The following is a 24,043-nucleotide window of genomic DNA, read 5'->3' as shown; positions in this document are numbered from 1 at the left end:
CGTTTTTTAATTTAGTACGGGATAGAGGGGTAATATATAATAATGATGAATATATCTGTAAATCAACACAATATTTACGCTTGTCACCATGTTTATGGCATGACTTCTCGTGCCATCTCGCAATAATATATTAACAAATTATCGCATTTGTGATTTAATGGAAAAATCGACATTACGCACTTGTTTTTTCGACATTTGGTAAATATGGGTAAAGTTTTGCGGAGATGTCCAATGGAAAAGCGACTAATGAGGACTTAAAAATGTCATAAATGCCCTCTATTTCTGTTGATATCTTTTGGCAGGATGTTTGTTCAACGACAGAAACCTTTTATTCTATAGAAGATTTTATTCACCATGCCTCGCAGAGAAAAAAGTATTTGAAGGCCGAACTATAAAATAACCTGATTTTGTGATTACATGAAATGTTTGACCACTGCACTTGTAGTTTGATTCCCTTGAGGGTTGGGCACTTTGTGTACATGACAAACAAATAAAAGGATCTATCAATGTACTTCTGTTCTTCTTTTTTTCTGTCTTAATTTTATCTTCATTAATCCTCCTTCTGGGGATTTCTTTAACCACTTCAGACATATAGTTCAGCATTTTTACGTAAATTCTGTGTAAAATTAGTACATGTGGCGGGATTTAGCATTAGCTCTAAGATTTAGCATATCCACTCTATTTATAAATCTTTATATAAAATATATTTACTATTTGGCAGCTGTCTACTTCAACACATAGTGTACAAAATTAACTGCATGCATCATATGTGGCTTATAGAACTAGAACAATGTTTCAGTGTGGACACTTTAGTCGTCCTTTACGGTGAAGCCGTTTTCCGTCGATTAGTCGCTTCCTCCGCAGAGCTTCAGCAGCAGCTTCTTGTAGTCGCCAGAGGTATCGCCCTGAAGAAGAAATCAGAAAACAAAAACATGAATCTCAAAAATCACCATCATGTTAGCTTCATAACACATTTTAGCAAAAAAAAAAAAAAAAAATGTAGGCAATTATGCTATGAGGCTAACGATGTGTTTGTGTCTATGCTGTGATAATACGACTGTGTGGACTTACTGAGATGTGAGTGTACAGTGATTTGCCGTAGGTCCTCAGATACTCCTGTCTGATGTCCAACATGTCTATCTCAGAGCGGGACACCATGATGCGGATCAGGGTTCTGTCCTTGGTCCCTGCTCCCTGTTAACACATCGTATGGGACACTTCATTGTTCTGCTGCAGTAACCTACTCTCCAGATGAACACCCAGGTCTTACAGGAACTCTTAAGTACTCTTTTTGTGTTTAAAATGTCACTTGGTTTCTGTAATTACCATTTTTGTTACATCAGTGGTTCTCAAACTTTTTACAGTGGCATACCCCCTGAAATATACTTTTTTAGCCAAGTACCCCCAACTCTCGCTTCAGCATTTTTGACTGAAAAAAAAATTGGCAAAATTTGTTTCAGTGCCAGACGTGTCTGTTTATATTTCCAAAACTTTGTAAACAAACAACGTATTTTTAACCGGGTGCTTCTATGAAACTGGGTTTATTTTGGTACCTGGCACTTTCCCAGCTATTTTAGACCCAATAATAAAAGAGAAATTTAGACATATTTCCCCCCAGGATATACCTAATGATGACCTCAGATAAATGCAAAAAAAATTATACTTTTGCTCTCAGCCATCCCAAAATTAATGAATTTTTAATAAAATATTGGGGCCAAAAATAGAACCAAAACTGGGACATGAAAAGCTACCTAAGTGTCAGTGCATTTGATCTGGAAAACATGGCTGTAAATGGTCTTACATACTGCTATAAATAAAGACACTGTGTTAAATTTAATGATCCTAGTGGTTTTTCTAATCCACACATGCAGGTTTTTCACGAATCTCAGTCTCATTCCAGGTTTCATGTGTAACCCATTGTGTCCACTGGTGTTACATGCAGAACCTGCTCATTTAAACACACATAAATCGCAAGTGATTCTACAACAGCGGTCATTTTTGTGAAACACTCTGCCTTGCATAAGTGGTTTGATTCCCAAAATATACCTGTGACAGAATAAAAAGGTATTCGAAAAAATTGTAGCGCGTAATTTTCGTGTCCTTCATATTGTGTTACATGCAGATTCTTGTATTAAAACAATCTAAAAATGTGTTTTATCTGAAAAATAGTTTCTCTTTTATCTCACTGAATATTTATTTTTAAAATAGACCCAAAGTGCTTCCAAACTTGCTTCGTAACAGTCTACATCTGGTTTGAATTTTTAGCCCCCATGTCCTGTTTTTAGGGACCAGTTTCATAGAAGCACCCAACTGTAATACATAAAAAAAATAACACATGCACACACATTTCAAAATGATCAATAATCTGAACAAATAAAGTCAATTTTAAATATTGTCAAAAATAATCACATTTTTTCACCAAATCAAGCAGTTTTAGTTCCGATCAATGGAACACATTTTAAAACCTGGTGTAAACTCTGCTGATGTAAACCCTCACAACTCTCACTGTAAACATGCCAACCTCCTTCACATCACGTGGATACTACATTAGCCAAATTCTGGCTTATGCAAATGACTAATGAACAAATGAAAATTAAAAAAAATGGCCGTACCTGCATGGCTTTGTGCAGCCTTTCTGCAAAGTAGCCAGGAGTGTTCTTGATGCATTTCACTGGAAAAAACAGAGCAAATATTGATATTAGTCACTGAAATGCAAAGTTTAACCCAGGATAGAATCTAACACGGTGCTGACACGTTTTCTAGTGATCAGATAAGATATAAAAACACAGCCTTAACATCTACACTTGTGCAGAATTCACTCTTTGTAGTTGTACAGTTGATGCTTTTATCCTGAAAATGTGAGTAACTAATGTGGATTCTGCATTAAACATGTGGGAAAAACTGATTTTAAACTAACGCCACCACAGACACCTTTGATATTTCACACCGTAACACCAAGGACAGCAAACAGACTTGAAGTACTGCATGATAACATGATTTTGTATTACTACATCTACTGAGAGAGCTGCAGATTCAATAGCAGTTCAGACATTTTTCATTATTTAACAGCCTGACAGTATTGGGCCACCTTTAGTGTGATAAATTATTAAGGATATATTAAAGGCATTCAAGCCGACAGCAGACTATCTGACTTATTTAATAACATATTCAAGGCATCGGCAAAATATTTCCAGTTTTTCCTGGAAGGCTTTGTGAAAGAAACATCTTGAGGAGTAACTCTGATGTACAGATGATGTGTTTTAGGGCCTCGAATCCAGTTCACTGAGGGTTTGGAAATAAAGTACGTACCCACAGCAACCATGCCAGACTCCAGGTTGCCAGACATTTCCCTGCAGATGCTCTTCTCAATGTCTCTACCAGTCATCTGCTGGTACTCCTGGAACACTGTGAAAGACCATTCACACATGAAAACTGAGCCAAAAAGGCCAAACAGAGCAGATGAAGGAATTAAACTGCAACTACAACTATTGTTGGAACACAATAGTTTGTTTCTTTTTTTTTTTATGACAAACCTGCACGAAGGTGAGGCTTGCTACGAGCACACAATATGGCATTAAACTGGGACTCATCTGTTCCCACTTTATTTTCCCCAGCAGCATACAATTTCTGTTGTGCACAAACAAAATTAAAAAAAAAAAAATCAGAATCACCTTTATTTGCTGAGTATCTTCAAAAGAATACAAGGAATTTTACACTGTTTTTTTTAAAGCTATGCTCTGTACAACATAGTGAACAAGCACTGAAAAAAACACAACTAAAACAGAATTTAAATAAAGTAAAAAAAAAAAAAACAACAACTTTTGTACAAAAAAAGTGTATAAACATTTAAGTTATGTTGTTAAATCAGAAACAAAACAAAATACGCTAATAGCTTCCTTATGATATAACCCATCCAATCTGAGTTTAACTGGTACCTGAGCGTCCTGTTTGGCCAAAGACACGTCAACAGTTTCCCTCTCGTCACGGTTGCCCTGGAAACCATAACATATTTTGCTTTCACACATTGGCAGAGCATATTTTCAGAGTAAACTCAAGTTATGGCCTCTAGTCTCAGAACCTGTGCACAGAAACCAGGTGTGTGCGTGTGATTTCATCGTGCACAGAACGGTGCACGATGAGCAGTTCTGGTTCCTGGAACAGTAGGCTGTGAAAAACGCTCACTCTTGCTTGCTACTGCTCAAAACACGCTCGCTCGTCAAGTTGAAGTCAGGACAGATGCTTCCTCTCCCTCAACACTCACTATCGCCGGCCTGTCTCTGACCTCTGACCTCATTCTTGGCAGGAGCAACTTCAACAGGAAAAACAAAGCTTCGGGCCAAGTTACTCAGATTCTATGGAGTCATTTGTAAGCTTAGTGCATTCAGATTATTAGTATTTTACACCGTTTTACTGAAAAAGTTCTGAATATGTTGCTGATATAAGGTTTAGAATTTCAGTGCTAATACTTGATATCAAACAAGGCTTACGGTGTTGGGGGCTGACATCAAGGGTATATCCCCAAAATCCACCCAATCCTCTGCTATATAATAAAGCAAATAAACAACACAATATACAAAAGACACTAAATTAATTTTGGATTATTGATATGAACCAAATTTGAGCTTGATTGGCCTACTATATCTATTAATAATGCCCAAAAAAACAGATGTTTCAACAGAAGCGCCCCCATTTGGACAAGCGATACACCCAAAATCAACAGGGTTCTTCCCCTAGGGTTCACCTATGATGGTGCTAAAGGGGGATAGTTATTACGTTCACATGAAGGAAATCTGGCCTGAATTATGTCAGACAAGATATTAGATATTTGTTGGATGATCAATATGAACCAAGTTTGATTTGCCTACTATTTCCTTGACAATGTCAAAAAACAAACAGATTTTTCAACAGAAGCTCCCCCAACCATGTGGGAAAAAACACACCACCTTATTTACAAAATATGACATCATGTAAATTCAAGGTAGTGGCATGAAGAAAGATCATTGTTAGACAATTGATATGAACTTAATTTGAGCTACATCGACCTGATAGTGGCAGAATAATGGTCGAAGAAACACAAAACTCCACCTAGTGAATGAAAATGATGCCATATGAACTCTGGATGGTAGTGAAAAAATGGACATTTGTAAGACGATCAATTTGAAACCAAATTTTATCTCAATTGATCTATTATTGCTTGATTTATGTCCAAAAAACTGATTTTCAACTAAAGCACCCCCATCTGAATGACTTATAATACTCAGAGAAGCTGAAATCGATAGGGTTCTTGCACTAGGGGTCCCCTGTGTTGGATATCAAGGGTGAAGAAATCCAACCAAATCTGTCCTAGTTAACGCAGCGGTCAGGGTAAAACTATTATATCCTCAAAACTCGATTTTGGGGATATAATAATGTAACAACAAGACCTACACAGTTTTTTTTTTTTTTTAAATGGGTAATGCGTCCTGAAATACAAGAGCAGCTGCAAAAACATAACAGAAGTAATTTTTTCAGATCTTAGCATGGCCTGTGGAAGATGAGGTTATGTGTGTCAATCAAACCAAACACTCATTCAAAGATCATGGTTAGTATTAAACTGAGCGCTCAAAGCATTGATATTTGAAAGCTAACATGCCTGTTTTTAATGTGCACAGGTTTGAGGCTTAACAGAATGCCACAGTGGTCGTCTGCTATGTACAATATGCAGTGTTTACCTGACAGAGAGAAACCAGGAGTCTGCGGAAGTGACCAGAGGTGTCACTGTTGATGGCGTCCTCCAGGGTTTTCCCGTACTCTGAAAGGAGGGGGTGGAGCATTTTAGGAAAATAGAATCATTTGAATGGCAGTGTTTGTTAGCTATGAGTCTGGACAACCCTTGAACTGGTACACAGACCTATTTCCTCCTACACTGTTTCTGTTTTTTAGTGATTGTTTTTACATATTTCTTCTAAACAGAATGAAAATTACACCATTTTTGAAACTCATCCCTTTTGGACCATGGAAAAGAAAAATGTCTTCCATTCCAATTAAGATTTTGTATCTTAAAACCAAAAAAAAAAACAAAAAACAAGAGATATTTTTAATGTTAACTTCAATTTAAGTCAAACAAAATGACTTTAAATCAAGTTAAAAACCTGAAAATGTTAGAAAAAGTGCAGCTTCAGTGTCAAACAGGCAATGTCTTACTACAAATAGCCAGTCGTCTTCAATTTGAGACATGCATGTAAATGTGGTAAAAACGTTCAGAAATGATAATTTAATAACAAAAGTAAAAACAATTCTGAGTCATGGTCAGGTCTGTATTAAAAAACGTGGAGGGTTTTAGGGTTTTCCTTTCCTTATAGTTTAATGTAACAACATTTAAGATTAAGACTTAAGATGGTATAAGAAAAAGATGTTTCCTGTCCTTCACAAGCACAAACATGGCTCCAAATTGTGTAATATTAAGAGTGTGCAGTGAATGTAAAGATGACACTCACCAGATTTGTAGATTCTGTTGATTTCATGAATGTCTGCATTGTTGCGTGATGAAAGGATCTCAATGAGACAGGCCTCATCTGTCCCTGCACCCTGGAAAAAAAAACATACAGAGATGTTCATAAGACACACCTACGTCACTGACTAAATACAAACAACAATCATTGGTCAAAAGCCTCCAGTCGAGTCACAACTTGTCTGGTCTTAAATTGCATTTAAAGCCTCATTTTCCCTTAAATCCTCGTTCCATGATGAGTCACACAATGTGGTTTGGACAAACAACAAAACCAAAATTAAAGCATTTGCTGAGTCGCGGAACAACTCGAGTCTCGGACCTTTATGGCCTCTCGGAGTTCAGCTGCATCAAACTGCGCGGGGCTCATCAACATGGCAAGAACCAGATTCTCAAAGTTTCCAGTGAGCTCAGACTTCAAATCGCGGATTAAATCCTGAGAGGAAAAGCAGACGACAATAGTGATGTAAGACCCGTTAGAAGGAGCATCAATCATATCTTACAGTTTCTAAAGAAGGCAGTACCTTTCCATAGGTGGTTTTATAAGCTGCGACCATTGGAACCCTCTGCTTGTTGGTACGATTTCCAAGAAGTTCGATTATGGCATTCTCATCAGTGCCTGTAACGAAAAAATATAGACAAAGTAGGTTGAGAAGAAAATCATGACTCATAAAACCATGTTTGTATTAGTTCACAAGTTTTACACAGGGTTCATACCGAATTTAACATCTTAGTACAAATAGTTAGATGATTATTATGTAAATACTTGGCTTTAATCCAAGTCTTAACATGTTGTGGTCCATTTTGGCCTCATGTCAAGATGAGCTAAAAACTCACTAGAAGCCAGTGCTTTTGACCCTTGATGTGGCGTTCACTTTCTGCCTCCCCCATGTTGGAGATATTTGACAGAAAGTGTGCGTTAAACCCTGTTTTACCATTTGGAATTCCTTCGCTAACCAGGATTTTTTTTTTCCTTCCAAACTTTGTTTATTTGGAGTTTTGCAGAAATTGAGCAATACAAACATTGTATCATATGTAACAAACAATTAAAAATGATTTGTTGCACAATTTCCTTTTGTTTCACAGAGCAGTTAAACCAGTGTTCTTGTCATGTACATGTTTTTTTCCAGGGTGCAGGGACTGATGAGGCCTGTCTCATTGAGATCCTTTCATCACGCACCAATGCAGACATTCATTCATTCATTGTGGTCGGTTTCAGATGCTGCAGCTCTTTCATAATACATAGTTTGAGTTATTGTTTGTTCAGTATTAATATGCAGCCTTGTAAATCCAAGCTGGACTGACTGTACATATCCTGACCAAGGAAAATCAAATTCTCACTTTGTGTAGTAATCTAACCCTGGCTTTACTGCCTCCGTCCAGAATAATACACATTATATAGACTAAATGTCATCTAAAATTAACGTTTATTTGCAACATAGTATAACAAACTATTACATGATCAAAAACAAATTAATTTCAGCAAAAAAATGTCTCCGTTTTGAATGTCTGGGGTTGCCAGAAATTTGGGATATTAAAATGGGGTCATGAGCCAAAAAAGGCTGGGAGCCACTGGGTTAAACCAACATTCTCCATTAACACATAAGGGGCTTAAAAAGTTTCCATTTAACCCATAAAGACCCAGTGCTACTTCTGTGGCAGTTCTCAAATGGATTTTTTCCTCCATTTAACCAGTCTTAAATTATTTATCACCATTTATAGTAATATTATCCTTTGTATTTTGCATTTTTTCAATAAAACTCTGGTATTTTTCTATATTTAATTCACTGATCATGTAGAGGTTCATAAAAGCTCAGAGTAAAGTTGATTGTCATAATATCAGAATCAGAGAAAAATTAAGAAAGCGTGACTTTTTCGACAAAATATATCATTAACTGAGCATAAACCCAGTGTGTCCATCCACTGTCACTAATCCGACTCCATGGGTTTTACTGGTGAATCAATGTTGTAGAAGATGACAGTGTTTCCACGTTCACTATGGAGCCTCTGAACGTCCAAATGGGTCATATCTGATGACCACGAAAAGATGACAAAATGTATTTCACACCAATTACTTCCATGTATTGATAGAATTATTGGATCAACAGGTTTTAAACATTTTAGATCAGTAGATGGTTTGAGTTGCCAGTGGCTGTTTGGATCTTTATGGGTTACGGCTCTGTTTAAAATCAAACTTCATACTTGTCGTTAATGCATATGAACCCTGTTATTAGACTCTGCACTCACCAAAACCCTTCATGGCTTTCCGAAGAACCTCCACATCCCTCAGTGGATCGGCCCCTGGAAAGTCCTTCATGGAGCCCCTGTAGCCTTTCTAAAAAAAAAAAAAAAACATCACTAGTTAAATATTAAAACTTATTTGAAGTGATTCAAAGGAGGTGTGAACTTTAACAGTGGTGATCTTACAGGAAAGGCCGGTGCCTGAGGGTGGGACGGAGCGCCACCTCCATGTGCAGGCATTGAGGGGCTAGTTGCAGGGCCTGCTGGGTAATTCGGCATGGGCTGGCCTGGTGCAGGGCCCCCTGGGTAACCCTGCGGAGCTCCTCCCGGCTGCAAACAGAAGGCAGCTGTCAGTGCTAAGTATAGGTTAACAAACTCAGAACTGAAGGTGGGGGTGGTGGTGTAGATAAAGTGATTTAAGTAAATAAGAGATTTAGTTTTCGAGTCCACGTGTTATTAATGACACTGCAGGGGTGAGAGGTCAGATAAGATTTAATTACCGCTCCGTATCCGCCTGGTGCTGCACCCCAGCCTCCACCTGTACAGACAAATATTGACACAACATTCAGAATATAATCAATTTACATGTCAAATCATTTTTTTTCCAGCTGTGTTCTGTTTTTGTTCAGTAACAGACAAAGAAGAGTACAGCATCAACTCAAAGGAGTCGTATCATCTGCTAAATCTTCAACAAATACAGACAAACTACAAAACAGATGTTATCTTCCAATTTTCATTCAATGTGTTTTTACAGAGGATATGCATTAATTTGCAGATTAACAAATCTGGAGGCCCTGTGGGAGAAGCTGGACTAAAATAAGTAAAACTATTAAATAAAGTAACACTATTTATAAAGCACTTTTTAAATCACATGATTACAAACTGCTGCACAGGCATAAAAGATAAAACAAAATAATAATAGACCAACCAGGGAGGAATTATAGCAAACATACATGAAATAAACAGGGTTTGTACACATTTTTCCAGGTCAAATTCAAGCACTTTTTAAGCATTTTTAAGGGTCAGTTTCTAAATTTTCCAGCACAGCACCTTATCGCTGGGGTTAAATACATATCTACGGGAATACATGTACTCATGATTTTTTTTCCACTTTTTATCACGTTGATGTACATTATGCCAAAAGGATCTAAAATTATGTTTCATAATAGTAAAAAGTTTAGAAATTACAGGAGAACTCAAAGTTTAATCCAAAAAAAGGGAGGTGTTCTTCAGACACACTCACACCGAGTCAAAGATTAAGATAAAAATGAACCTGGAGTTGACCTGAGAACACCTGGAAACTTTTTTTTTTGACATAAAATTTTATTTTTCAAAATGTATCATCTCTAAGTAGCTTTGGCTTGCCATCTAACCTGGCAGAGTTAACATAAACAATAAATAAATAAATCACAGAGTTAGAATTGCAAGCACTTAAACTAAAATTCAAGCAGTTTTTAGACCTTGAAAACACAACACTTATATTCAAGCATTTTTAAGGACTTCAAGCACCTGTATGAACCCTGAATAAACTTTCCCCCATACATCAGCAGACCCACCTGATGGAGGCATGGCAGGGTAACCTCCAGCTCCAGGCGGTGCTGGGTAGCCTCCTGCCTGAGGAGGGAAGCCTCCGGCTGGGGCAGGGTAGCCCCCGGCCTGAGGGTAGCCCCCTGCTGCTGGGGGGTAACTGCCTGCTGCTGGAGGGTAACCACCGGACTGGGGTGGGAATCCGCCTGCCTGTGGGGGGTATCCACCAGCCTGTGGGGGGTAGCCTCCAGCCTGTGGGGGGTAGCCGCCTCCTGCTGGAGGGTAGCCGCCTCCTTGAGGTGGTGGATAAGCGCCAGGTTGAGGTGGGTAACCCCCCGTCTGAGGAGGGTACCCACCAGATTGAGGCGGGTATCCTGGGTAACTCATCTTCAGAACCTGCAAGTGGCATAAAAATATCATCTGTTACAGGGTGTGTCATTTTAAAACTGACTTATTGTGTTTTATGTATATTTTTTTGGTGTGGATGTACGGCTGGGATTCCTATGTTGTGTCACTTTAGCTGCTGCTGTTTTGGCCAGGACAGGATTTTTAATTTCAATGAGCTTTTTTCCTAGTTAAATAAAAATGTCGGCCTGTCAGGACTCTAGAGGCTTGAACATTAATCTTTGTCCTTCTCTATTGTCATATTATGTGATCGGAGACCTACTGCTGTTTCTGGACTTGTGAGTCCTTTGTTCAAGTCCAGTAAAACCCATTTAGATCAAACACCGCTTTGATGTCTATGCAAAGTGTTTAATCCTCTTACAACCAAACTGACCAGAATCTGCTTTTGAATTTTAGACCTACAATGTTTTATTTAACGAAAGAACATATACAGAGACATATGGTAACAAAACTATTCCACTGATCTGCAGGAAACACACCAATATGTGCAGCAGTGTTGCAGGAGAGGCAGCAAAGATGACTCAAGTTAGTATTTATGGTAGAAAACATGTTGAGGAAGTCCGGCAGTTAGGCCTGTCATAATTACTCTGTGACCATCTGATTATTATTATTTGAGCTGACCACAGTCATTTTACATAACTGTTAGAAGTGGATGAAAAGGTCATTCTCACTACAGGGTTCCTACAAGTTAAATTTAAGACTTTTTAAACTAGTTTGAACAGAATTTAATGCCCATTTCACAGCCATACTGCCAAAAATTTGCGACTCCTAGAATTTAGGAAAAAATGTTGATTTCCAAGGCCTTGAATCCCACCACTCCGAGTCATTTCTCACCAGGGGAGGCAAAGTTAGCGATAATTGGTTCCTAACTTCAATATAAATTGTTGGGTTGGAACGGGTGGAACTGAGTTGAATAACGTTAGTTTCTTTGCCGTTTGGACATTTAACAGACACACTTAAACACAACACAGCAAACAAGTAAATTTAAAGATTCATAAAGTACGCACTACATTAAAAAGTTTCTGTATTACCATCTGTGGAGTAAATTTGTGGAACAAATTGTGTGTGGAGATAAAACAAATATCAAACATAATTCAGTTTAAAAAAAAAAAAACATATATACAATTGATTCTTGAGAGGTACAGTATTTAATAATGACAATGAGTGCTGTTTGTTTATGGATAATGATAAATACACTGTAATCATTGAAGAAAATTGTTGAATTGTTGAGTCTGTTTATATGACCTTACTGCCATGAACATATTGTTATGTCTAATTCAAACACTGCATTATGTATTTGTTGTGGCTGAATGATAAAATTAGGACAAATGTATTGCTTGATTGTTGTATTAAGTTAGTGATAAAGATGTAAAAGCACTTCCGTGGGGTAGGATAAAATTAGTTTATACTTCTTCCTACTCCTTTTTGACCATGCAAAATTCAGACTTGCACGTACTTGAAGATAGATTCTGTTCATTTAAATGTTATTTGGTTTTTGTCTTAATTTGCTTTGTTTTGTTTTGTTTCTTTGCATGTTCGAAATAAATAAATAAATAAAATAAAATAAGATAAAAAAAATAAGTTTATGGCAGCATAACACCTACCATAACAAATTTAATACCTTTTCAAGACTTTTTAAGGGTATTAAATGCAGATTTGTAAATTCCAGACTTAAGACTTTTTAAGACCCCATGGGAACCCTGCACTATTTCTCTGTCATCTTCAATCATGTGAAGTTGGACTAGAGTTCTTTTAGAAAACACCATCTCATCGTGCACTGTTTTGCAGATATGGTTGTTGTGTGGAAAATTAGTGTTTCTCTGGAGGTGATTATTTCTAATATTCAAGCTATCATATTTCAGGGTGCACGGATTGCCATTTATATCGTGAGTTATCACATGGAAATAGAACAGGTCACATAGCTCTGTGGGCATGTTTAGGGTTTAAACCACATTAAAAGGAAAGCATCTATCTATCTATCTATCTATAAAAACATTATCTATCTATAGGTATAGATCAATATACATGGTTTTTTTTTTTTTAAACTTAAAAATGTAAGTTATGTTTTATCAACCAAACTGTAATGCATTTTTTATTTCGATGAGAAAAATGTGTTACATCACTGTGTCAAAAACACAAAATACTGATGTATAAAAAAATCAGGTGATGAGAAAAGGGGCAAAAGACAGTTGCAAAAAAGCTATAATCAATGTTCTCAAAGTAAGTGCTGCAAAAATACAACAGCCAGAAACAAGCTCAAGGCACTCTGATACAGAAATAAAAACCCATATTCTCCCACAGGGACACCATCACATCCGCCTTTCAACTAAAGAGAGTCACGGCCAAGTTTTATCTGTTCTAATATTCACTGTTCTTCCTGAGGTGTATGGGTATTACTGAACTAGTCTATGGTTATACTACCACAGTGGTATAAAATGAAAAAAAGATTCATCACAATTATCCGTATGACCATTAAATACCTGATGGTTTCATGATCATGGGATATAATCTTTAAAATCACAGAAGTCACAAACTTCTCCTGATTTTACCACAGAAAACATGAGCTGATATTTCATTCCTGGTGCATTGTGTTTCCTAAAACATAAGAGTTGTTTGTGTTTGTCAGTGAGGATGGTAATACGTTTAGGCTGCAGACAGAGAAACATTAGGAAACAATAGACAGCTTTCTGCCCCAGGGGTAGATGCTGTCATAGATCCAGGAATGGCTGAGGTGGAGTCAATGCATTGAGGCCAGTGGATGCCAAAAAAGTGTAATGGTGTACTTTTGTATAATGTACAGTGTAGAGCTGCGTATAATGCTAATTTTTTTATATACATATATATCCTTAACTACAATTATCTTACACATTTAGTACTTTTTATCCCCACCTAACTAGTCTTTTTAGTATTTGCTGTACATTGTTTGTTCTATGAAACACACTGTGAAACATAATCTTATCCCATGTATGTACAGTACTACACACAAGACTTAGTCCACATTCAGCTTCATTGTTTTAATTGGATTGAAATGTGCATACTTATTTATTTCTCATTCTCTTTTCTTCCAACACAACAAGAAAAAACAGGTATTATGTGCACAGCCTAAACAGACACACAAAAAACTGAATAAAATGGGTGGTAAATGTTCAAGTCACTACTTAGCATGACCAGTGTTTCCTGTGGATTTGATCTGTTGGTGTTGTGGTGTGCAATGGGGGTGGGGGGGCATGTGCGTAAGTGGTGTGTATGGCTGCATAAGTAGGTCGCGTCGGTTTCCATCCTACTTATAATACTATGGGGGTATGGGGCAGTGAAGTCTGTGTCCCACCGCAAAAGTCAAAGTGAAACTTGATGGTATTTTATCTTTTCCATACCTCCTGAAGCTTCACAAAAAAAAAAAATTAAAAAAAAAAAAAAAAAAAAAAAATTATAGAAGTCTAATGCGACGGTGATGATTTTTCTTTGTATGAAATGTTTGAAACGCCGAGTGTGACCTCTGACCCCATGACAAGAACACAAACAGTTATAAACATGTGACATATGTTGAACGAAACCTTGTATAAAACAATCAGAAAATTAATGCAATACATCTGATATTGTCTGAACAAAAGGGTTAAAGACATGTTAAGTGCAATGGGGGGTGTCACTAAATATGACTACATTGGTTTATAGAAGCTGTTTTTAGCCTGAAACTTCGGTTTTTACTGCTGTACATACGTCACATATATCCTGTTTGGATCTTAATACAGAGACTGGAACTTTATAAACCAACAAACCTAATGTTGGACTGAGACTTTTGCACTGTACTATACAAGACACACATATGAGAGAATAACAATAAAAGCAGGATTCACTTGATTTCACTTTGTTGAAAAGAATAGAAAACATCATATGACTGAGTCTGCAGGGCTTTAGATTACCTTAATTTGGGCACATCAGATGCTGGAATCGGCGGAGGGGGTGGGTGCGGGATTAGATTTTTCAACAGTAATTCCTGTTTTCTCAGACTATTTCAGATATATTCAAGAGTATGAAGGCATGGATTCCACAAGTCTAATTTCCAGAAATATTGATCAGCATATGGCCAGCTGATTTTAATTCCAAAATCACAGGACTGCATGCAGGCAGATAATTCATATGTCATATATTTCACTGCGTTTGTTATGTGAGCGGCCTGAACTTATAGGTCGCCCACGAGGCATGGTTGTTGAGAGAAAACCTTTGGCGTACAACGTACGAGTCAATCTCCAAGCTCTCATCACCTCTCATTGGCCGAAACGGGTGATTTAGACCAATCAAACGGCGCAAATATGTCATACCTGCTGCCAGACAATAGTCTGGTCTTGTCTGTCTTTTATGTTTTGTGTGTCACTTCCTGTTTTATTTTGTTAAGTTTTCCCTCATGTGTCTTGTCTGTCGTCTTTACTTCCTGTTCCCCGCTCATCCTGACCTCTGTCCTGATTACCTGTCTCCGCCCTAATTTGCTTCACCTGTGTCTAGTTGTCTTCCCTCCCTTTTGTGTATTTAAACCCTGTCTTTTCCCCTTGTCAGTCGCCAGTTTGTAACTCCAGTAGTTCAGACCAGCGTACTTGACCTCGTTTGTTTGCCTGTTTTGGATTCCTCGGTTTTTCGTCTTCTGCCTGATCCCTGTCGGTTTTTGTCTGCCTCATCTGATCTGGTTTTGACCTTCTCGCCCTGACTACCGGTACGTGAGTTTGCCTAGTCCTTATGTCCTGTGCTCGATTGTTAGCCTGCCTGTGTATGACCTGTTTCCGTCCCTGACCTCCCTTTGCTTTTCCCCAGTCGGGGAAAAGACTCCTAACACCGCTCGGGGAGACAGGCTGCTGCCCTCGATCCGGAGGACGAATCTGAGGAGAAAATCCCCAACCATTATCCTCAAGATTCTGTCACTCATTATATTTTTTCACCTGTGTGTGAACAATAAACCTTTTGGAACTAACTTTTGTTGTCGGAGTTCTGCATTTGGATTCTGTGTTTGTGCTAACGTTATCACAAAATATGACTTCTGCGGGAAGCATGAATACTTGTGCTTTCCTGTTTGGTACATATGTGTTGTTGTCAATGTTTTCTCTGTCGTTATGAACAAGCCTTGTATATTATAACCGATGTGTTTTACGGGAGGAAAAAAGCAGGGGCGAGTCAATACTTTCGTTTACACTCTGCTCTGGCCTTTTTTTATTTTTAATTTGGGGACACTAATTTGGGGACATTTAATTTGGGCACACCGTTAGTCGGCCCAGCCAAGGTGTAATCTAAAGGCCTGGTCTGTTGCATTAATTGTACAAACGTGATATCATGATGAATATACACGCCACTTTTAATCGGTGTGTTATCAGTATGTATAAGCTTACTGTGTGTATATTCATGCCTCGTCAAATACCACGCACTGATGGTTAGGCTTCAGGTTATGTGAACTGGAGATTTTGGCGTTAATTGACACGTGATCAAATGGCATTGAATAACACACAAAAGGTCAAAAATGCATAAGTATAGTACACCAAATGTCATAAGAACTGATGCGATTTCATGATATCAGTCTCAATTGTACTCTGGTTTGTAGTTTTGCATTCCAAAAACCTTTATTAAAAACCTAAAGACACCATATATTTGGTGGCCATAAAACAGCAACCTTGTCAGTAGCTCAAAAATGTCTAAAAATTTTTCTCTGTAATGTCAGACTGGTATGGAAGGTGGCTGTGAGGGTCCATTTCTAAAAAAACAAAAAACAAAATGCTATTTCCCAAAATAGTACGTCCTTTGAAACGTTCCGGTGTCTTATGAGGAAAGTTTTTTTTTGTTTTTTAAAAACTGCATCTTCAATTAAGACAAAAATGCAGAACATCTGGCAAAAACATTCTGAAATATATACAGGGTGGGGAAGCAAAATTTAAAATGAACATTTAGTTGTTTTTTCGCAGCAGGCACTACGTCAATTGTTTTGAAACCAAACATATATTGATGTCATTATCATACCTAACACTATTATCCATACCTTTTCAGAAACTTTTGCCCATATGAGTAATCAGGAAAGCAAACGTCAAAGAGTGTGTGATTTGCTGAATGCACTCGTCACACCAAAGGAGATTTCAAAAATAGTTGGAGTGTCCATAAAGACTGTTTATAATGGAAAGAAGAGAATGACTATGAGCAAAACTATTACGAGAAAGTCTGGAAGATACTATTAAAGAAGAATGGGAGAAGTTGTCACCCGAATATTTGAGGAACACTTGCGCAAGTTCCAGGAAGCGTGTGAAGGCAGTTATTGAGAAAGAAGGAGGACACATAGAATAAAAACATTTTCTATTATGTCAATTTTCTTGTGGCAAATAAATTCTCATGACTTTCAATAAACTAATTGGTCATACACTGTCTTTCAATCCCTGCCTCAAAGTATTGTAAATTTTGCTTCCCCACCCTGTATATATAAAAAAGGTCGAAGTATTGCAGAAAAAGTAGATGTATAGGTAAAAACCAAATGCAGGTGTAATGGAAACATATTTAGCAGATAATCACGTGTATGCGAGGGTGTCGCAGTAATGACACTGTAGCCTAATGTTCACTGAATCAGTAGTAACAGAAATTACATTTTCATGCAAAACATCAAGAAACTGAACCATATAAGAAAAACTGTCGAAACAGACGTTAGTCAAAGGTTTTGATAAACCACGGCAGGGTTTAAGCTTTATGATCCACACCAACGGTTCATTTCAGGGGACAAAAGTAACAGCTAGCTTCAGATTTTTGACAAATATAGGCGACCTCTTACGTCTATAACCTCCATAATGAACAGTTCAGGTGGTGTAATCCTACAGGAAATGCTACATTTTACAGACAAAGCCTTACACTATGATGAATAATCATAATGAAAAACCAGCTGATTTTCACAGTAATGGATGGAAATGGCCCTTAGAGTTAACGTGGTTAGAGTTACATCTCCTATAAACAGAATGGAAATTTAGGAAACTCTCCATTTCCCTTTAACAGCCACAGAAAAAAAGAATTAAGCATGTCTGTCTTCCTCTTTCTTGTTGTGTAGGAAACTGTCTTAACAAAAGTCCTCAAATGTTTTATTAAGCAATATTTTTCACAGTATTCATTCAGTCAATGGGTTCTTATCTGGAGATTACATAACTGTGAGGTATGGATGATGTTATTACAGGTGCCTGAATGTCTGTCAGCTGCCATGAGTGATAATCCCACAGAATGTTTACATGCACACATAAGTGGGCTGGTATTGGGTAAAGCCCTGTCACAATGCGTCATTCAGGGAGATCCTACAAATGCAACTGTTTTTATGGCGTAAAAATTGTACAAAAGCACTTCTGTCCTGTGACGAACCCTTGGAGTTTGTGCTTTTATGATCTGCTAATGACAAATAACATGATAAGAAGCTGGAAAAATGACTGTGTGCAAAAGGTGACGGCTCCTTGAAGGACGTTTCTGATTGTTGACGCACCCATTCTGAATGACTTTCCAGTTTCCTACTTTAGACCACGGTGAGGCTTTTGGGTGTAACTGGAAATATCAGCGTTTCCATTTTAAGGACCATTTCCAAGGATATAAGCAGTTATGTCTATAGTCATTTGTACCTGACAGTTTGGGTTTTAGTGATTTTGCAGACTTTTATTCATCACTATAAAAACAGTCACTATAGGTTTTTTGTTTTAATTTTTTTGCTCTTTAAACCAAAAAGGCAACAAAGTACATCTCAATCATTATTTACTCCTTCTGTTGTATGAAAAACTACAAATTAGACTGGACTCAGCTTTCCATGTGTTGCAACTCATGATTTTTGGTGTTAAATAGGGTAGTGATCTGGAGTGAACTGTATAGCTTTAGTTCTAATTTGGGAAGTAAATGGAACAAGCTAAGCTAAACATGTTTCTGCTATATGCGCTGACATCTGTGAAAACTTGATGTGATGCGATAATGATCCTCAGAGTGTCAGATGTGGAAAGGAAAGCTAGTACAGAAATGCAAAAATAAGTAAGAGTGAAAAAGTACTATCAGAGTTCAGTAGTATCAAAGTTAAACAGGACAGATCTTTTAAAAACATGTCATATCATACTAGTGTCAGTCATTTAGCCATACTTTGAATACTACTGAGTATATTCCCAGTTCTCTAACACCATACACTTATTTTCAATCATACAACTATTGCACAAAAGTTGGAATCATTTTGTATTTTCACGCATTCTTCTTTTTATTCCTATTTACACACATCATGAATCAGTTTCAATGATTACATACTGAGACCCAGTTACGCTTTATCGATCAAGAATAAATCACATTAAATCATTTCAGGAGAAGAGGTAAAAACAATTTATTAAAACTTTACTTTTACAACACAATAGAATAGCTCTTGCGTTTTTTAATTTCTTATGTAAATTTGTATGTAGTTTTCTTTTATATTTTTGCATTATCTTTGCTTCATGTACAATTTATTTTCCTTGCAAATTTATCCATCTTGACCTTCAAAGATCTAAATAATCACCAGCGACCAAAACTATCTACTGATCTAAAACGTTTAATAACTTTTGATCTACTCATCCTCTAAATATATGTAAATTATTCGGGTCAAATATAGTTTTTCAGCTTTAATCATCATTAGATACGACCCATTTGGATGTACAGAGGCTCTGTAGTGAACATGGAAACAACACTGATTCACCAGTAAAACCCATGTAGTTTCACAAATAATACTGGTTGTAGATGCTTAATTTTACATTTAGTTAACGATATATTTAATGCTAAAAGTCACTTTTTATTTAGTTTCTTCTGTTTTCTATTGTAAGTTTTGAATTTACTTTGACTTTTTATTAAACTCTAGAATCAGAATCAGTTTTATTGGCCAAGTATGTGAACAATACAAGGAATTTGACATCTTTTTCTTTTTCTTAGCACACAACGTACAATTTCAACATAAACCCAAACACACTGAAATGTAGACCTAATATAAACATTTGTCTAGAGAAAGGAAAACAATGGGTTGAGAATAGTTAAGATAAATATGAATAACTGGATAGATGTGTACAGAGAACCGGTCTATTAAAATATGTTATATTTACAGTGAGGATTTACATTGTCATATGTACAGAGTGCAAATTAGAGTTTTACACACTGAGTAGATGTGTACAGGTCTGTTAAAAACCATATGTTTATGTATATATTATTTACAGTGGATCTATATTGTCAATATGTACAGACTGCAAATTAGTCAGAGTCATCTACATGAATTAAATTAATTAAATATAGGAACATTCCCTACCTGTCACTGAAAATGCTAATTACTTACAGCAGTATTTAAAAAATGGTGATAAATCATTTTGGTATAGTTAAATACAAAGGAAAATTCATTTGGAAGAGGCTACAAAAATAATTCTAGGCCTGTAAGTGTTAAATCATGTGTATAAGTACAATCAGCAAAGTATTATCAAAGTGAAAGTAATACAGGACAGACCTTTTTTATTAATATTATTACAGAATATTATAATAATATTACTCATTGGTTAGTCTTTGTTTGCTACTGAGTATATTAGCAGACCTCTTGTACTAGATCATACACACTGTTGCCCATAAAGTCAGAAAAATGTTTGGGTTTTTTTGCCTCTTCTCATGAAATAATTGTGAAATTGTAATTTATTCTTGATAGATGAGGTGTAACTGGGACTCAGTATGTTGTCACTGCACCTGGTCAAAGGTGATTACAGATGTATAGAAACAGAAATAAAAAGAGAAATGAGTCTGAAAACAAAATTATTCCAACTTTATGGGCAAGAGTGTATGTTAAATCCCACTCGTATATTTTACCAAGTAGCATGTAGAGTAACAGTATATGTTTATGGAGCAAAAGAAAAACATTTCCCTCTGAAATATATTGGGGTGAAGTATAAAGAAGCATAAATGCGATATATATTAAGTACAAATCAGTAATCTGGACTACACACTGTATGCAAACCTGAATGCATGTCACAGTCTACTATGATAAAAGCGAAATCAGAATTTAATAGATGGCCCATTTCTCCAAAAGTAAAAGAAACTCACTTCAAAATCATCCACAATATTTACCTAGTTGCAGAATTTCTCAAAAAAAGTTTTAAATTTGAAGTAGACGCTTATTCTCTCTGTGACAAGTCTGAGGAAACATTAGAATATTTGTTCGTTGTATGTCCAGTTACTCTAGAATTTTGGTTTGACATCAAGAATTGGTTGTCTCTCAAAAATGATGATCTACCGTTACTTGATACTGTTGATATTCTTTATTTTAGGGATAATTTGAATTCATCTGTATCTGATCTTATCAGTATAATCATTATTTTGTGTAAATATCATATTCATTGCAGTAAATGTACAAAATTATTCCTCCTTCTCCTTTAGTTGGTTCACAAATGAATTCAAACTGTTCTTTTCATCACTTCAAAAAACTCTCATAAATCAGTTAAAAATTACATGGTGAAATTAAGCAATATTTGTTATTTTGATTTCAATAGTCTTGTTCCACTGATTTGTTTTATTTTATTTTATACTTGTTTTACAGCTCCCATTTTATTTGTTTTATTTAATTTTTTTTTCTTTACATGTTCCTTGTATACTTTGACTTTATCTCCTGTCATTATTAAAATGTCCTCTATAAGAGTTGGTATATTGCATTGGTTGTTCTAAAGTTCCAATAAAATAAATAATGGATGCAACTAACTTTTACATGGAGCACCTGAATGCAACACAACTGCCAGTTATGACTGTCTGAGCATCACAGGCCTTGAATTTCCCAACGGGCCACACAGTTTATCTGATATAAAACTTCTGTGTTACTAAATAGAACTTACCTTATGTATAAAACATGCTGTATTTATATTTTCCCCCGTATATCCCTTGTTGTTCTTGTATTTCTGTCCTTGCATAACACATTCGTTTGAAGTTCTAGCATTTGACGCTAGCATCCAATTAGAAAACTAGCGATGTTAGCATAAAAATATCAACATAAAACCGCTTTTAAAACATTGAATTGTTATATTATGTCGTTGTTGTACCGTTACACATCTCTGCTCCCACTCCCTTCTGCTGTTAGAACAGGCCAGGCTAATTTACTGCAGTGTCGAATAAGCTAAAACGCACCACAAGAGGGTTTTTTGTTTTTTTCTATCGAAGTAAAAGTAAAATTGTTGCTAGCTTTGCGCGGCGGAAGCGATTTTTAGCCACATTTTCGGTAAAAACAGAGGAGAATCGTGACTTACTTGAGAGGTACGGAGTTCAGAACCAGGAAGAGCCGAGCAGAGAGCGGCAGGGTTGGGTTAGTTTGGTTTAGTGTGGACTGGAGCGGAGGTGGGTGGGTCCACGGAATTGTTTCCGTCCGGCTGCAGCTTTGCAACCTTTGGTCCGTCATGATTGTTACACAGACAGACACAGACAGATACACAGACAGACAGAGGCGTGATGTTGACTCACACTGTCACAACACTAAGCATTTACACACACTGTGGTGTTGGGACAAGGTATGTATGCGCACTCACAACTGTTTCCCCTGGCCTGGAGTGTCATTTTGACTTTCTATCCCCATGGAAAGTCAGAATTGTGAAATAAAAACTTGAAATGATTAGATGAAAAGTTATAATTATTAGATAAAAAGTCATAATTATGATGAAAAAGTCGAAATTATGAGATAAAAAGTCGATTATTAGATAAAAAGTCATAATTATGAGGTAAAAAGTCATAATTATGAGATAAAAAGTCGAAATTATGAGATTCAAAGTTGAAATTATGAGATAAAAAGCAATAATTATGAGCTAAAAGTAATAATTATTAGATAAAAAGTCAAAATTATGAGATAAATAGTAATAATTGTAAGATAGAGTTATAATTATGAGATAGAGTCATAATTATGAGATGAAAGAGTCAAAATTATGAGATAAAAAGTCAGAATTATGAGGTAAAAAGTCACAATTATGAGATAAAAAAGTCGTAACTATAAGATAAAAAGTCAAAATTATGAGATAGAAAGTCACAATCATGAGATAAAAAGACATCATTAGGAAATAAAAAGTCAAAATTATGAGGAAAAATAGTAATAATTATAAGATAAAAAGTTATAATTATGAGATAGAGTCATAATTATGAGATAAAAAGGCATAATTATGAAATAAAAGGTCATAATTATGAGATGGATTCATAATTAAAAGAGGAAAAAGTCATTATTATGAGGGGGGAAAAGTCAGAATTATGATATTTAAAAAGTCGTAAATATGAGCTAAAAGTCACAATTATGAGATAAAAACAGTCATAATTATGAGATAGTCATAATTATGAAATTAAAAGTCATAACTTGAAGATAAAAAGTCAAAATTATGAGATAAACAGTCATAATTCAGAGATTTTAAAAAAGTCATAATTATGATAAGAGGTTGAAATTATGAGATTAAAAGTCACATTTATGAGGTAAAAAGTCAAAATTATGAGATAAAAAGTCATAACTATAAGATAAAAAGTCAAAATTATGAGATAGAAATTCACAATCATGAGATAAAAAGACATAATTATGAAATAGAAAGTCAAACTTATTAGCGGACCGGAGGTGGGTCCTCGGCATTGTTTCCGTCCAGCTGCAGCTTTGCAACCTTCGATCGGTCATGATTGTTACCGTCCACACACACACACACACACACACACACACACAGACAGGGGCCTAATGTTGACTCACACTGACACAACACTAAGCATTTACACACGCTGTGGTGTTGGGACAAGGTATGTATGCGCACTCACAACTGTTTCCCCTGGCCTGGAGTGTCATTTTAACTTTTTATCCCCATGGAAAGTCATAATTATGTTATAAAAAGTTGAAATTATTAGATGAAAGTTATAATTATGAGGAAAAAGTTGAAATTATGAGATAAAAAGTCATAATCATGGGAAAACGTTGAAGTTATTAGATAAAAAGTCATAATTATGAGGAAAAAATGAAATTATGAGATAAAAAGTCATAATTCTGAGATAAAAGTTGAAATTCTGAGATAAAATATAATTATGGGAAAAGGCTGAAATTATGAGATGAAAAGTCATAATTATGAGGAAAAAGTTGAAATTATGAGATAAAAAGTCATAATTATGGGATATAAAGTCATAATCATGAGATAAAAGTCAAAATTCTGAGATAAAAAGTCATAATATTGAGATAAAGATGAAATTATGAGATTAAAAGTCATACTTAAGAGATAAAGTTGAAATTATGAGATTAAAAGTCATTATGAGATTAAAAAAAAAAAAAAGTCAAAATTATGAGATTCAAAGTTGAAATTATGAGATAAAATCATAATTATGGGATAAAAAGTGGAAATTATTAGATAAAAAGTCAAAATTATGAGATAA

General features: G+C 36.0%; 1 protein-coding gene across 1 annotated transcript; it reads right to left on the bottom strand.

The window, feature by feature from the left end:
• Nucleotides 1-277: 277 nt before the first annotated feature.
• On the bottom strand, nt 278-22,018 carry LOC115410216 (annexin A4-like). The gene is made up of 15 exons (XM_030121755.1): nt 21,916-22,018; nt 10,285-10,651; nt 9,229-9,266; nt 8,915-9,058; nt 8,735-8,822; nt 7,012-7,106; nt 6,810-6,923; nt 6,477-6,567; nt 5,712-5,791; nt 3,936-3,992; nt 3,534-3,627; nt 3,310-3,405; nt 2,613-2,671; nt 1,072-1,194; nt 278-905 (listed from the first exon to the last, which is right to left on the bottom strand). Exons 2-15 carry the CDS (start codon nt 10,640-10,642, stop codon nt 846-848), a joined length of 1,497 nt encoding a protein of 498 aa, XP_029977615.1. The 5' UTR covers nt 10,643-10,651; nt 21,916-22,018; the 3' UTR covers nt 278-845.
• Nucleotides 22,019-24,043: the final 2,025 nt, after the last annotated feature.

This window comes from Sphaeramia orbicularis, chromosome 19, assembly GCF_902148855.1.
Source record: "Sphaeramia orbicularis chromosome 19, fSphaOr1.1, whole genome shotgun sequence".
NCBI classification, from domain to species: Eukaryota; Metazoa; Chordata; class Actinopteri; order Kurtiformes; family Apogonidae; genus Sphaeramia; species Sphaeramia orbicularis.
This window is presented reverse-complemented; position numbering and strand designations above follow the sequence as displayed.